The sequence below is a fragment of the Ambystoma mexicanum genome, chromosome 2p, assembly GCF_040938575.1.
Source record: "Ambystoma mexicanum isolate Mex_15411 chromosome 2p, UKY_AmexF1_1, whole genome shotgun sequence".
Lineage (NCBI taxonomy): Eukaryota > Metazoa > Chordata > Amphibia > Caudata > Ambystomatidae > Ambystoma > Ambystoma mexicanum.
The window spans coordinates 762,858,693-762,875,355 of record NC_090923.1 but is presented as its reverse complement, the minus strand read 5'-3'; the positions used below and the strand labels follow the sequence as shown (position 1 = coordinate 762,875,355).

Here is a 16,663-nt window from a genome sequence, read left to right as displayed (position 1 = left end):
TTTGCTTGTATTTATCATGTTATGGCCTTAAGCCACTCTTAACAAAACCTGTGGTTTAAGCAGGCACCATTGTGTGTGCTCATCTCCGAGCTCTCCACTGTCTGCCTTAACCCCTTAGTGGTTGGGGCATCCAGAATCGGGCATAGCTTTCATGCCCTCTTTGCTCCCAAGCTATAATGACTCCTCCCCAAGCCTAAAAGGCAATTAACACATAGGGGCTCATGTTTTATGGGGGCATAACGTTAATGGAAGGCGCAAAAGCCGTGTGCATTGCTAATACAGCCTCCAGTAATGTTGCCCCCCACTTTCCTTCATTTGTATGGCAGAGAGGAGTGGCGGAACACAACGTGTGTTTCTGCCACCTTACTTCCTCTCCACCATACAAATGCTCCAGCATTTGCACAGGCATGGATTTTAAAGTCTGAACACTTGCTGGATATTCCTATGGGGTCTGCCTAAGCAGCCGGACGGCATAGGGATCCAGTGTACACGCTACCAGCCTAGCTTGCATGGCAGGCAGCGTTTGCAATTAAAATGAAACCCTGCCCAACATGTGAGCATGTCAGGCAGGTTTTAATTGTAATTGTGAATCCTGATAACATTGCGTGCATGTCACACAGTGTTCACAATTTAAATTAAAACCATGAGAGCATGCTAGGCAGCGTTTACTCACTTTGCATGGCAAAGTGTAAAAGTGTGGGCCAAAAGTCGGCGTTCACATGCATATGTCACCTTTTGCCCTGCACTTATTCACTCTTGCAATGCAAATGCCGAACATTTGGTGGAGGTGCCCTGGTTGTGCCTGAGTGCAAACTTAGCCGGTCCCCGCTGTCAAAATATGAACTGGAGCAACATGAGCACCACAGTGGTAGGAGCAATACATATTTGGGAGTTTTGGTGGTCAAGTTAAAACGTGACATTAATAGTAAGGAAAGTAAGCAAAGATAATTAGTATATTAAATTTGGTTTTGTTTTGCAGTGCTTAAATAACAAGGTTTCCTTGATCAGTTAAGTATTTTAATTGCAAGTTTGGTGAAACTGGAGTGGGTTCAACATGAGCATGCATTAGGCGTCATGTGAAGGTTTATGTATAAGGAAGTGAAAGGATATATCCATGTTTTAGCCATCTTTCTGATGTGTTAAATAGAATGTTGCTGTGAAATAAAGTCCTTCCATAGAGGAAGCATCTTGTCAAAAGCAAACTGACCTGGACATTGTATTCTGTTGTTTCCCTGTTTGCTTCTGAAGTCAGAATGTTCGGAGTGCAGTCAATATTAGTAGTCATTAACTGCACTCTGAACATTCTGACTGCTTGAGAGGAGGTCAATAATGATCTACTTGTGCTAATATAATATACATTACAGCAGAGTTTTTTTTTGCAGTAGATACCATTTTTATTATTATTTTAAGGAATAGCAGAAATAAAGAAACACAGGCAGGAAAGGGAAAAAAGTGAGAGGTTGCAATTAAAGTAGGCACTGAAAGTAAAAATGAAGGCAGGAGGTTTTTTTACCTTTGTCTTGGTTCAGTGATTTCGATGTTGCTGTAACTCATCACTTCCCCCTTTTTCTAGAATGTACAGCACGTCAATGGATCCATGAATGAGAATGGGCAGTGCCTCTGCACCGTGATATTACCAGATATCACCTTCCCTGCGGACCGAATGGAGTCCCTAGTGGACGTTTCTTACAGCCTGAACATCAGTGTCCAGCAGGAAATCACCAAGGTGAGCAATGCTACCCTTTAGATTTTTTGACTTATGAAAGAACTCAGAATACATTGACTCCCCTTATAATACATAGCAGTCTGCACTATCTGTATAAAAGCTTGTAAATAATGTTCTTTTTCGCACCTGGGTAAGGGCCCTCACCCAATCAGGTGGCCGTAAACACTGGCGAGAACACACAGTGTACCGCCTGCATTTATCCAGCCAGCGCTACCCGAGATAAAAAAAAAACTGCAGATGTCCACAGTCATGTGGAACACTCCCCTCCCTTGGACACCCTATATATGTTGAATAAACACCACATTTTTATAAAAGTCAACAAAAAATTATTTTGACTCACATCCTGTTACTTGTGTGATATTGCTTTTTTTTTATAAATGTATAATAATATCCATACAGAAATTCATCAAAAACAATATGTAAATAACACAGTATACAATTCTCGAAAATAACCTTCTCATATGATTTGTCAAAAGGTTGTCTAGAAACATTTCATAAGCTAGAAACAATTTTCATCAGTGTTTAACTTATATTCCATGCCCAGTGTTAGGTAACAAATAATAGTTCTGCTCAACGCGTTTTGGGAATTCTTTCCCTTCTTCAGGAGCTGCTAGTTCATTCCTGTTGTGATTCTTTCATCTCTATAATTAATTAAATCAAGATAATATTTCAGTTACGTATACCTATGTATATTCTAGAATCATCAATTTATCTGTCATGCGTTATTCTGAGGTTTATAATCACTTGGATGATGCTCCATAGATGAATGTATTATTCAAAAATTGAGAGCTGTCAAATTTTAGTTTATGCCTATCGGGAGATGATCCATGCGCAATCCTTATGCCTATCGGGAGATGATCCATGCGCGATCCTTATGCCTATCGGGAGATGATCCATGCGCGATCCTTATGCCTATCGGGAGATGATCCATGCGCAATCCCTTTCATTTCATTCATGAAAGGGATCGCGCATGGATCATCTCCCGATAGTATAAACTAAAATTTGACTCTCCTTGAAAATGTACCTTTTAATTGTAAATAGCTTTTTTATGACATAGTGCTCTTTTAAAAGGAGGTAAACTATGTCATAAAAAAATTCTAATGGCGGCCCAGCCTCGCTGACATCACCTTCACTTGGCCCCTCCATCTACACTATTGCCCATTGGACTGCGAAGGCTACAAGGTAGCCAATTGGGCGCCAGGAGGCGTGAGCCGGCCTTTCTGAACGAAGGCCAGCACAAACAAAGGCTACTACCTGTCTCAGCCTGTCTGCGCCTGCCTTTCATCTTGCCAGGGACTCTGCACCCCGAAGCCCCCGCCCTCACCGGACAACCACCAACTAAGGTACTGTTGCTCAACTGTGGCCCGCGACCCTACCCCATTCTCAGCTCATCATAGCCACCTCTGGCTACACGCTCTGTCATGCTCTGGCCACTGTCTCCTCTTCCATCCTAGCTCTCTGATCGTCCACCACCTTCAGTCCTGCTTGCCCTTTGACCATGCCTATAACTATGATGCTAAACTCTATCCACTTACCTGTATAATGCAGTACTACCGAACTGGCTGAACCTCTCTGCCAATCTAGCCGTATCTGACTGCGCACACAATTATTATCTTATATTCAGCTTCCTCAGTCCTGATTCTCATCCGCAGATTGTATTCAGTATAAAGCCCCTTGTTGTACCTGCTCATATTAGACCCTAATTATGCATGTCGAACTTTCTTGTCTGCACACAGCATCTAGCACTGCAGTTATCCACTAAGCAGCATACCTTCTCCCTCTTGGTGTAACCCACTACTGCCTCACCATTTTTGATAGTGTACTGCCTTATGTCTACTGCATAAGCCTGTCAGTACATTGCCATTTGAAAGTTGTATCTCGCCTGCTAGTACATTGCCATTTTGAAAGTTGTATCTCGCCTCCTAGTACATCGCCATTTGAAAGTTGCATTTTGCCTGTCAGTACATTTCCACTTGAAAGTTGCATCTTGCCTGTCAGTACATTGCCATTTTGAAAGTTGTATCTCGCCTGCTAGTGCATCGCCATTTGAAAGTTGTATCTCGCCTACTAGCACCTAAACTTGATCTAGGTATGCTAGGTAAGTGATTCCTTGCTGGTACTTTTCACGTTGTCACTTAACTAGATCTCACTATGGGACTTGTGACACCTCCCTGATGTCATGCTTTTGTAATCCAGCCTATGACTGCAATCCTGCTAACGTAATAGGATTGCCTGTTTGATTCTGCTATAGTTGCCTCGCCCATATCTAAGCTTCTATAATAGTGTGACTTACTCTGGTAAACCAGCCCATGCTCATCGCTTAGTTCTGGCAACATTAACACACCATTGGCCTGCGCCTTTATTCTGCCTCACCACCTGACATAATTGCCCCTTGCCACAGAGCTATCCTAACACTGTGGACATGCTGCCCCTGCCTCCGGCAAGCATTCTCCTATCCATCCTAGCCATCTCATGGTCTTTAGCTAAGGCATATTGCGCAACACCCACTTGCACCATTTGCATTCCTTGCAACATCTCCTGTGCATACGCCACCATAATGTATCACAGTACACCATCACTACCCAACCCAATCACATACACACATTCTTCCAACCCTTACCTCAATGATTCTGCACTATGGCTCAAACACTTCGCAACCAAGCCTACTCCCAACCAACCGTGCACACTACCACTTAGGAATGCTAGACTCAGATCCAGACTGCCTCTAAGAACGATAAGTTCTAACTCAGCCTGTGCCTGGTCCGACCACCATGTCATTATCTTCCATCTACCAGCCACCTTTCCTAGCACTAAACCTACTATAGCCCCTTCTATTCCCACCAGGAATAAAAAGGATATCACTAGGGACAAGCTACTCCCACTTATCCTACCCATTTTAAACAACTGTGCCACATCCTATAATGACCCTACGGTCTTAGTGGACATGTTCAACTAAATACTGCTCAAAGCTATTGACACCATAGCCCCGCTTAAACTTAGGAAAGCTAAACAACAAGCTCACCTTAATTCGTGGTTCACTCCACACCTCAGAGTTCTGCGTAAAGAAAAACGTAAGGCGGAATCACTCTGGAAAAGTCTCACTTGTGCCTCTAACAAAAACAACCTCTTCATCACATCCCTTAACTACAAGGAAGCGACTATACAGGCAAAAAAATAAACTTACAACCTGCGTATCTCGCAAGCTGAATCTAACACGAAGGAGCTATTCAAAATTCTCAAAGAATTAGAATCCCCTTCACCCATACCATATACCTGTAACAAAGACAGCACCTGGTGCAATAGTATACAAAATGCTCTCCTTTCTAAAATAACCACATTACAAGCCAAAACCAATGCCAAACAAAACTCTCTCCTCTCCAAACCGCTTGCACCTCAAACTTCTACCACTTTCACCCAGCCTCCATTCAGCTTCCTTCTTCTTACTATCCCTGAGGTTGAAAAAATGATCAGTAACCTTAAACCTTCCAACTTCCAAGGGGACTCCTGCCCGCCACCTATCATTAAGGAATATGCCCATGACCTTGCTCCCTTCATTACCACATTCATCAATTCCTCATTTCACTCCGGAATTGTTCCCAACAATCTGAAGGACACCTGGGTCATCCCTCTGCTGAAAAAATGTACACTTGATCCGTCCATACCGACCAATTTCAGACCGAACACTACGGTCCCGTTCCTCATAAAAATTTTAGATAGAGCGGCCTAATTCCAGATACAGAAGTATTTGGAGACTAACAACCTACTTGGCACAAGACAATCTGGCTTCAGACCCAGGCATGGGACAGAAACAGCTTTACTAGATCTGAAAACTCAAATAGAGTACTTAAAAGATAATGGCAAACTAGCCCTGCTACTACTTCTGGACCTCTCTGCAGCTTTCGATCTGGTCAATCACCTGATCCTATGCCAACATTTGAAATCTGCTGCCCACTTTTCGGAAAATGCCACTAACTGGAACAGATCCTTCCTGGACAATAGACTCATGAGAGTATTCTCACCCACTGCATCTGCGGTCCCATCTCCGGTCCCATGCGGAGTCCCTCAAGGGTCGTGCGTATCTCCCACGCTCTGCAATTTTTTTACTAAACCATTGTTCGATGTGCTTGACTATCTGGGTGTCACCTACACCAGCTAAGCGGATGACACCCAGATACTCATCCCCATCACTGGTGACTACATTGCAGACGCCAAAGCTCTGAACGACATATACCAAGTCGTCCAAGCATGGATGGCTCACCATGAGCTCTGTCTCAATGACGACAAGACAGAGCTCCTCATCCTTGGCACCCAACAAAAACTTAGCAAACTTGACCCGTCCTTCAGCACCTTCAACATCGATGGTAATTCCATCAAAGTGGCTAAAGAGGCCAAAACCCAGGTATCTACCTTGATTCCACACTGTCCCTGAATCGACAAACAAATGCAGTCGCCGCAGCCTCAGCCTACACCTGTAAGCTGATTACAGCCTGCCGCCCATTCCTCTCTACCCAGAACTGCATTACTCTCGCTAGGACGTTGGTGATGTCAAAACTTGATTATTGCAATGCACTTTATCAAGGCACCAACCAACGTAACCTCAACAAATTGCTGATCTCCCAAAACAATGCTATCAGGGCAGCCCTTAATATTCCCAGATCAGCGCACATATCTGACACTAAGAAGAGCCTACACTAGCTCTCGGTCACCCAAAGAATTTTGCTCAAATCACTGACTCTCACTTACAAATGTGTCAACCACCAGGCCCCTATCTACTTAACTTCCCGCTTCTCTCAGTACATTCCCTCACGGACTCTAAGATCTGCCCAAGCACAATCGCGTACTATTTCTAAATACAACTTACAGACTGCCGGGGGCGCCAGCTTCCCAGTCCTCGCTTCCAAACTCTGGAACTCCGTGCCTTTGTCCATCAGAACTCTCCCTTCTGCCACGCTCTTCAAACACAAAGCCAAGCTCTGGCTATCCTCTACTTCCCACCTACTACCAGCCTAAGCCACCTGCTCTACTACTCCCGTACTACTGGCACTTTTTGCTCGAGAAGTTAACTTTGTCTGTACCTGCTTCTTTGCTAATTGTGTACCTTGTGACCTAAGATATGCACCAGTGAATTTAATTCTACTTTTCTAATTTAATTCTACCTGTAACTGTATCAATGCCATTATTGTTAATGTTAATGTTAATGTTAAAGGACATTTGTACCGCGCACTATCACTACCGTAGTGGTCCCTTGGTGCTCTGGCAGCTCTGAAAAGGGAGAGGGGGGGGGTTGAGTTAGTGGGAGGAAGCAGGAAAAATGCAAGAGAGCAGTGATGTGCTGTTGGCGGCCTCAGCCCGGTGGGTCCGTTGGCTGGGCCTGGGGTGTTTGCGGCCGGTAGTCATCGTGTACTGTTGTGCAAGGCTATGTGTGTTTTGTTTTGTTGTTGCAATGTAGTGAAGTTTGTGCGGTTTGTTGTGCTGTAGGTTTTGGTTGTGTTTGGTTTTGTGTTTGAGAGGTGTATGCAGAAAGGGAAGTTGTTAGTAGGGTTGGTTAGTTTGCATCTCTATCCTGAATTGAAGCGCTCGGCTTGCGTAGTCTCCCCTGTTGCGGCTCTGTCCTGATCTGGGTCTGACTGGTTACAGGTTCCTTACTCCTCTGGCCCCCACCTCTAACATGCTCTCTCGTGGCTCCCCTTATCCTCCATTTAGACTCTAGTGGCCAGTGCATCTGCTAATGACAACCTCTCAGGTAGTGTGGGGATTGTCAATGTCTCTATAATTCCACCCCAACGTGCTTCTTGGCGGTAATTAAATTACGGTGCGGGCGAAGTAGTTGGTGGGATTGTCTGGGTCAGTTGACTCAGTCTCTGTGTGTGCCGCCTGTTTTCCTGTCTATCCGATGTCACCCGTCCAGCTGCCATGGGCTTTACTCTCCCCGGTCAGGGATGTTCGTGTCTTTTTGGTTTATTTATCCTTTTTTACCAGTTTCGTTTTTCAGGTTTAGTGTGTGTTGTAGAGCCAGGTTTTTAGTGATTTCCTGAATTTTAGGTGATCTTCAGTGTTTCTTATTTCCTTTGGGATGTTTTTCCAGGTTTTTGCGGCTAAGTGGTAGAAGGAGGTGCCTCCAAGTTTTTTCTTGAGGTATGGTTTGAGTTCCAGGCAGATTTCGTTGCTCGATCGGAGGGGTCTCGTTGGTTTGTAGAGTGTTATTTTCTTTTGTAGGAATTCTACTCCTTGTCCACTGATTGCCCTGTGCGTTATGCACATTGTTTTGAAGGTGATGCAATGTTTAACTGGGAGCCAGTGTAGGGTTTTTAGGGCTGGAGTGATGCAATCTCTTCTGGATAGTTTGAGGAGTAGTCTTGCTGCTGCATTTTGGATCTGTTGCATTTTCTTCAGGAGGTATTCAGGTATTCCGAGGTAGAAGCTGTTTGCATAGTCCATTTTAGACATGATTAGGGCGACGATAGTGAGTGTTTTGTGCACGAAGGAGAGGAAAGGTAGAATTCTTCTTGCCGTCCGGAGGAAGAAAAAGCATTTCTTCACTGTTGCATTTATTTGTGGCTCCAGGGTTAGGTTGTTGTCCATTAGGACTCCCAGATTTTTTACTACCTTCGATGGTGTTGGTGCGTTTCCCATTTCCGTAGGCCATGGGATGGTGGTTTTGTTCTCTTGGTCTTTGGATACGATCATGATTTCTGTCTTTCCTGGGTTGATTTTCAGGTTGTTGGCATCCATCCAGTCGAAGACTTCTTTTAAACAGTCGGTAAGGGATGAATGGTCGGCATCAGTGTCTTTGATTTTGTATATGATCTGAGTGTCATCTGCATAGTTGTGACATGTAATGTTGTATTTTTTGAAGATTCTGATGACTGGAGTCTGGTAGATGTTGAAATATAGTGGAGATAGTGAGGATCCTTGTGGTACTCCACAGTCGTTAACTCGTGGAGTGGATTTGAAAGGTTTTATACATATGATTTCTGTTCTGTCTGTTATGAATGATTTGGTCCAGTGTAGTGCTGTGTCTGTTATGCCTATGTTTTCTAGTCTTTTGGTTAGGGTGTCGTGGCTAACTGTGTCAAAGGCTGCGGAAAGGTCGAGCAGAATAAGGCTGAAGTAGTGTTTGAGTCTGCGTTAGTTTTGAGGTCGTCCCAGATGGATAGTAGTGCTGTTTCCGTTCCTCTTGCTGGTCTGAAACCGATTTGAGTTTGGTCCAGCAGATGGTGTTTTTCTACGTGTTCTTGGGTTAGTTTATATACGTAGGTTTCTAGAAGTTTTGCTGGGTAGAGGATGTTAGAGATAGGTCTGTAGTTGGAAAGGTCATCTACGTCACCACTTGTGTTTTTTAAGAGTGGCTTGATGTATGCTGATTTGAAGATCTTCGGTACAGTCCCTGTTGATAGTGATAGATTTAAAATGTTATTGTACTCTGTGCCTTAAGATATGTGCCTGGTTGCCCTCGGGCCTAGCGCGCTATACAAATAAATAAAATACAAATACAAATACAAAATACAAGACTGTGGACATCTGCTGTTTTTGTACTATTGTATACCACCTAGTGTCATGGTTTGTTTATCTCCCCTGCACCCCCCTACCAACCTTAAATAATTTGATAAATCATCAGAACAACTGAGGTGTGCTCCCAGCCACAAAGGTATTTAGCCCTACCCTAGGTGCCACCATATTGATTGTGGGGAGGCAACATTGAACGCACTTTCCCCACCCCCATATTATAATGGGATAATGGATCCTGTGTGCTTCTTTTGGATAGGGATGTAACAGGTGTTATCATCCCTTACCATTCTAGGTGGCTTCAGCTTCACATCGGGCCCATAGCTTGGGTGTGAGCCCATAACACCTGTTATAGCACACATCCTCTGAAATGTAATGCCTCATAACCTGCTCCATTTCAGCTAGCTATAAACATAGGACTTAAGTGCAGATTTTCTATATTGGGTGTCTTATTCCGGAACTGCTAGCCATCTAAGGAATATATCCATCTTCAGATCCACAGCTATCAGCAGACCTTAAACATCTACCTTCAGAAGATCACAAACCTCACCATCCGGGTAGAAGCGATGGAAAAAGCATCCTACACCGAGCTGGACTTTGAGCTGCTGAAACTGGAGATCAGGGAGATGGAGTCCCTCATCCTGGAACTGAAGTTGTCCATTGATGGAACCAACGTCATTGTTGAGACGCTCTATGAGGAGGTATGTTCATGGCCCCCATCGCCTGCTAATATCTGTCATTGTTAAACAGTACAAGGTTTTGGGATAATATGCTGAGTTTTAAATGTATTAACACACAAAACAGAAATGGCAGAAAAGATTCTCTTGAGCTACTCAGTTAGTAAACCATCAATGCATAGCCCTAACACTCTCCTTAACCGGAAAAACATCCTTTCCCTTCATGGTGCTGCTGGCCCTGGGAAGCACATACAATATTGAAGCAGGAATGGAGATCCTTAGTGGGTCAAGGCAGTCATAATGTGATCTCACAGGTGTGTATAGAGGTTGAATATGCTGTGAGAAGTCACTGCCACACTGATAGGGTACTATAGATGTGGGCATAAATGGGTGTGATGCAGGAAAACACGATGAGGAAAAGAAAATGTTTATTCTGCATCTTGGCAATGTTAGAGCCAATTCACTGAATGGAATGGGAAACAAGGTGCAGATCTGCTCAATTGGCCTGCTCCGCGCAGGCAATCCGCCCGAGTCTCTGCCCGAGTCTCTGCCCACATCACAATGTTGATGCAGGCAAGGAGTCATGTATGACTGCTGAGCCTGGCCGCTATCATGAGTGAAGCGTTTCCACCACTCCCTTCCTCTCCATCATACAAATACTTCAGCATTTGCACTATCATGCATTTTCATGCCTGCGCAAATGCTACGGATCCCTATGGAGTCTGCCTACTCCTCAATAGGGATCCATTGCAAACGTGGATCCATTGTCAATGTTGTATGCCATGAGGACATGGCAGGCAGCGTTTACCCTATTTGTACGTCAGAGTGCAAAAGGGGAGGACAAAAGGCGGCATACATAATTGTATACCGCCTTTTGCCCTCCCCTTTTGCACTCTGCCATGCTGCCATGCAAATGATGATATTTGTCTTCCCATTCATTTGTTCTGTACTATTGCCACACCCTTAGCTATATCTGTTATTCTTCTTTGTTTCTCTGCCTCTTCCTTCATCTCTATCTGTTTGTTCGGTCTATCCTTTTTCTCATTGCGCTGTTTACTTTCATTGTGTGTCTGTACTTTTACTCTCCTCCTCTGTCTCTTCACCAGTATAGGCAGGTGGTTCGTATGGTGGATTAATATACCCCGCTGCCGCTTTCAATTCCTTTAGAGGGTAAAATCCCTGCTCTTTATCTTCTACGTCTTGTTTCTCGGGAGGGGAAAGAGGAGCTGAAGTAGGTGCGTTTTTCCCTTTATTCTCATAAGCAGCCACTCACTATAGACTGAGTCTTCTTTCTCATTCTGGTGCATTTTCCACAGTTCTAGTACTGCCAGTCTTTTCTCTAGTTTCTATCCCTTATGCGTGGCATGTAAATATGTCGTCAGGTTTCATAATACTGTGTTTGACAACGCGCCTCTTGGAGGCCAGGGCATACATGTCTTATTGGTCATGCCCTTAAGCCATTCGAAATGTACTGTATAATCTTGGTGTATATCTTGGTAGTTTTCTGCATAAGTGCTTGAGGGGTGTTTATTCCATTACGACAACCCAATTCAGACTGTCAATACTTACTTGAATATTTCTCTTACCTCTGAACTAATTAATTATATAATTTCAATATATTTGAGTAGGTACCATCAATCGCCACTCGTATTCCAGAAAATCTGAATATTTTCCCAAACTTCGTTTATTATTTTTTTAAAATGTATTCGACATAATTTTTCTAGCTCCTTCATTTACACTTTCAGTCAATTATTTTTATATCGTTCTAAGAGGTTTTTTAGTATCTTCAAACTGTCTTTTTTGCTTCGATTTTGGTTTTGTCTAATTATAGCCTTTTGATCAACATCGATACTTTGTCAAAAAGTGTAAGGAAAAAATTGTGTTTTATTTGTTTGCGCTATTCTTTCTTTATTTTTTGTCATTCATTTTAAACATGTTATCTTTTACACACACATATTATACCCTATACATATGTGCACTTCTAAAATATGTATATATGCATATATATATATATATTACCCTTCACGTACGTCTTTCCCCACTGCCTTAGCGGGTGTATTCTCCTCTCTTTTTATTACCCCCTCTGGGAGTTTCATACACGCTCTTCTAACAAGCTCTGCCCTTAGGAATCCTTTATGCTTTGATATGGAACTACAGCATGTACCCTTTCCATCGCTCTTGAGCCTGCAAATTCGTGTTAGCCCTATCTCTCTTCCTTTTATAATCCCCAAAAATCCAGTTACTCTTTATGTCTCTTTTATTTACAACATTACACAATTAAAATACCTCCCCCTTATGTTTTGACCAGCTACAATTGTCTATTTATGTCTGGTACTCAGCTCGAGTCCCCCGGCATTGACTCTCACACAATCAACCAGTTTGCCTTTCGTCTGTGCAGCACCTGCGGGTACCGCACAGGAATTTCTTCAAAGGGGGACCTGTCGACCATATGTTGATCACGTGATGCTTATGAGCACCGCTCACCGCAAGAAACTTTGCGCTCGTCTGGTTTATGGCAGGAGTCGTCGAGCATCTGGGAACTTAGGTCTGGGTTCTAGGTCTGGGCTCTAGGTCGATTAGACCTGAACCATCCGCACTGCTACCAAATGTGCTCTAGAATCTTGCAGCATCTGTGTGCTAGATGGAATAACCAATAAAATTATTCAGACCAATTAACAGGACGGACCCAAGGATATGGTAAAATACTGCTTTAATCTCAACGAAGTAAAGTATGGTGAATAATCACTCATCAAATTGATTCATGCAGGATCACAATATCTAGTCCCTAATGATAGATGTGTCACCTATGTGGTAAAACCGTAAAACCTATAGAGGGGTGGGATTGGATTAGGAGAACATATCTACATATAGTTTCTCATTTGTGGCCCCTTATCTGTAGGGCACGCCCTGCGCTACTTCTATATATCTGGTATAATACACTTGTCATAGCAGAACATGTGGCAGTGGAATAATACTTTGCAACATTGTATGTAAATGTGCATTGCAGGTTTTTCTGATTGCTTGGTTGGCAACCCAAATCCAATCATGGACATTCGGCTTGCTAGCAGCACATACATAGAAACAAAACTCAGGTTCTTCGAGGTATGTCAGCTCTACCCTGGTTTTCCCAATTAGTCTACCCTCTCTCATCGGTAGACCTCATGCCAGTGTCTTCTGTTTGAAGACTGACCTTGCCAGTCTGCACTGTCTCAGGACATTTGAGGGAGTGTAGGTACACTATGATCTTAGCCCCAGACTTAATGAATAGCCCGTGTTTGCAAGCTCTCCATCACGTGTTACAAGACCATGAATTTTGACAGCGTATTAAAAACTATTTGATTCAATTATGATGGGTGCAGTTGCTCCTTTTGGCCTTTAGAAACTTGCTCACTCTATCCCATATTAGTTTTATGCCCTTTTAATTGTCCAATATTTGGCATCCATACATGTTCCTCCTAATCTTTGAGAAATATGTCCTTGCACATGGTCTGCTCATAGAGTCCCTTAGTGCTTTGCCTCCATCTATCGAAATAGCATTCTTGGTTCCAAGCCAATGTACTCTTCTATTTTGGGAGGGAAAACAGCTTCTTCATCATCTTTTCACTTTAATATCCTGGGCTCGTATTTTGAGGTAGCTGGGTTGATTGACATAACCCGTCGTCCATTTTCTTCTAATGATCGTCCTAAACATTGAAAATATACCTCCCATAAGCAAGCTCATATGTATTATTTCTACCTTGCTTTTCAGCGTATTTACAGTTATTGACCAGTGAGTCACTTCATAAGTGTTCATAAGTACTGCATCATGGAGTACATGTTCTTTTTGGTGCTTCAGTTACATCGTCATTCTTAAGTATTTTCATATCGTTTCAGCATAGGTTCTCATATTTTCTTTATGTCATTCTTTTGCTGTCTTTGGACTTTGTTTTAACGCACATCCATTCTGTTCATGGCTGCATTTCGACAACTCGGCAAAGTGCATCCTTCTTGGTAACTTTCCTCCACTATGTCAGCTTGCAGGTATACTCTGAAGGGTTGTCTGAGTGTATATCATCCCTCATATACTCTGCGAGGAGCGGGGTCATTGCAATGTTTCAGGCATAGGTTCCCCATCATGGCTCTTCGTCTATCATCCCAGTATAATGGTGGCAAGGAGACAGGACTAAGGAGAAGACAGGGACTGCCTCCTCTACAAAACAAAACCCAGGTGTTTGAGTCACGTCAGATTACTCCCCGCTTTCCCAATTAATCCATCATCTCTCATCAGTCCGGCCATGAGCCAAAGTCTTCTCATCTGTAGTTGACCTTGTAGCCTGCTTACTGTTCTGGAACATTTAAGGGAGTGTAGCACATCACTATCTTCATCCCAAGCTTAATGAATAGCCCTGGTTTTCGACTTCTAAATGACATGTGAGGAGACCACAAATGTGTCCATTTCGACCTTCCATTTACTGGTATTTGATTTAATTATATGGGCATTCTTGCTCCTGTTGGCCTCTAGAAACTTGCGCACTACTTCCTGTATAGATGTCATGCACTTTTAATTGTCCCCTACTTGGCTCTTGTAGATGTTTTCTTCTTCTTTGATCTAAGAGAAATATGTCTCTCGTTCATAGCTTATCCATTTCCCTCCCCTTGTGCCTTGCAATTATTCCTCAAAATAGCCTCATTGATCCAAGGCCAACTTAGACTCCTCTTTGTTTTGCACACAAAGCTATTTTCCAGCTTCTCCCGATTCTGCAGCCTTTGTCTGTCGCTGAGCTATCTTTAAGTACATATTTCTCTTGTTGCTTTGGTTACATCTTCGCTCTTGAAGATTTTTCTATAATTTCAGTATTTCTTCATATATCTTATTTATAAAATCACTCTATCCTCTTCACATTTCACTTAGCGCTCCATAATGTCCAATGGTGCATGCTGACATCCTTCTTTACGACATCCTCCCACTCTTTCAGTGCGAGGGTACATTCTGTATGGTTGTCTGAGTGCATATCTTCTCTTGTACACTCTATGAGGTATAGGGACAATACAAGGAGTCCCATTTACAGCTCTTCTCCTGCTGTTCCAATACGACGGTGGTGAGGGGGTGGGAGCTAAGGAACACTCATCTATCTGCTCCGCTACACCTCCTTTTCTCTTCCTTCTTCCTTCTCCCCCTCCACTGCTAATGTTCCCCCTCTGCCTCTCGACTGGCTGACTGGTTCGTTCAGATTCCTACAGGGTACCAGGCCCCCCGGACCAGTCTACCCCTGCACTTGGTCTCCTGTGACCCCCCAACCTGCACTGCTCTTGGGCTACATCCCCTACAGTAGCCTGGCTGGGCCTGCACCCCCTGTGCCCTTCTAGCCACGTCCCTTGTACTTAGCACGTGGACCTCTGCCTCTGCACTCTCTTCTCCCTGGGCGCTGTACACCTGGCCTCCCATGGCACTGGCTTAAAACTCCGGCGCATCCCCCCTCTTCCCTGCACTTCTGCTTAATGCAATTGCATGATGCAAATGTCACAAGGCATAGTAGGACCGTTTTTGTTTTGTCATCCGTGTTTCCTCCCCTTGTCTTATTGCACCTAAAAAACACATTGTATACAGGTGCATTATGAAAACCAAATACATTTTAAAAAAGGGTTTTCAAAATGGAGGCATGTGTATTATTTGGGATCTGTTGGAGAGAAAGGAGGATATCCAATTCGTAGCTGAGTCTGTGATGCCGAGTGTGTGAAGTCTGTCAATGAGGATCGAGTGGTCAATGGTGTTGATTGCTGCTGAGAAGTGGTCATTACATATTAAAATCACAGAATTGATTCAGAATTATTCTGTGACTAACATTTCATCACTTGTCGCTGGCACCTCATGCTTTATGTTATGCGTTAAAATGAGAGAACTGATTTATAAACGTTTTGTTGAACAATGATTCACTCATACCTATCACATGAAGCAGGCATTTTCCTTTGAAATCATTGCATCAGTGCAGACTGCTTTTCTCGTAAGATTATTGTAAATCAATTCAGTTTACACACTTCAGCAGCAGGAGTTAGAGACAATGCGAACGGGAGTAGTCTAGCATCATAGGACTTTAGGCATCCATTATGAGAATACGGCCTGCACTTTCCCAGACCATGAAAACAGAATTTATTTTGAACCAATTTGTGCTTCACTAGGGAGAAATGATACCTGACGTGGCTTATTTCAAAATAAACCAAATCCTGATGATAATTGAACTATAAAATGATATTGCATATTGTTTTCACTGTTGTTGAGATTATCATTGTATTCCCTTCAGTTAGACGCAGAAGGTGATTTGTTGTCTTCTTTTCTTCATCCTTTGTCCTACATGGGACAATGACAGATCCGGAACATCTCTGTGATGGTGAATCAGCTGGAAAAATATGATAAAAATAATGTGCTGGCCGTGCGGCGGGAAATAGTGGCCCTGCGGAAACGTCTAGAAAACTGTGAGAAGAACAATACAAGGCCCACACCACCTCCTCCTCCAAGCTATGGTGACTATCATGTTTTTTCTGAGGCGCCCCTTCAGCTCCTTTAATTATTGTTATTCACAGTTTATCACGTGCAACAAGAATCTATTTGCTATCTCCTAGATTTATGTTTTTGTGGCCTCCTATACCAGCTATGGAATGTTGTCTATTTCAAAGTTGTCAGTAGGATTAATGCCCTCTACATTTCTGATCTCTTCCTACTCTACCATGCTCTACTGGCTCAGCATGAATGCTCCAAGTGTCCATAAAGGCACACGAC

General features: G+C 43.3%; 1 protein-coding gene across 1 annotated transcript in view; it reads left to right on the top strand.

Annotated features, from left to right (window-relative positions):
• The window catches only part of LOC138566765 (olfactomedin-4-like), a 133,641-nt gene that overhangs the window by 1,161 nt on the left and 115,817 nt on the right, over nt 1-16,663 (top strand). Inside the window, exons 2-4 of the mRNA XM_069644410.1 lie at nt 1,574-1,726; nt 9,727-9,933; nt 16,254-16,407. Coding sequence (XP_069500511.1) covers nt 1,574-1,726; nt 9,727-9,933; nt 16,254-16,407 — 514 coding nt within the window. The remainder of the gene's footprint in view (nt 1-1,573; nt 1,727-9,726; nt 9,934-16,253; nt 16,408-16,663) is intronic.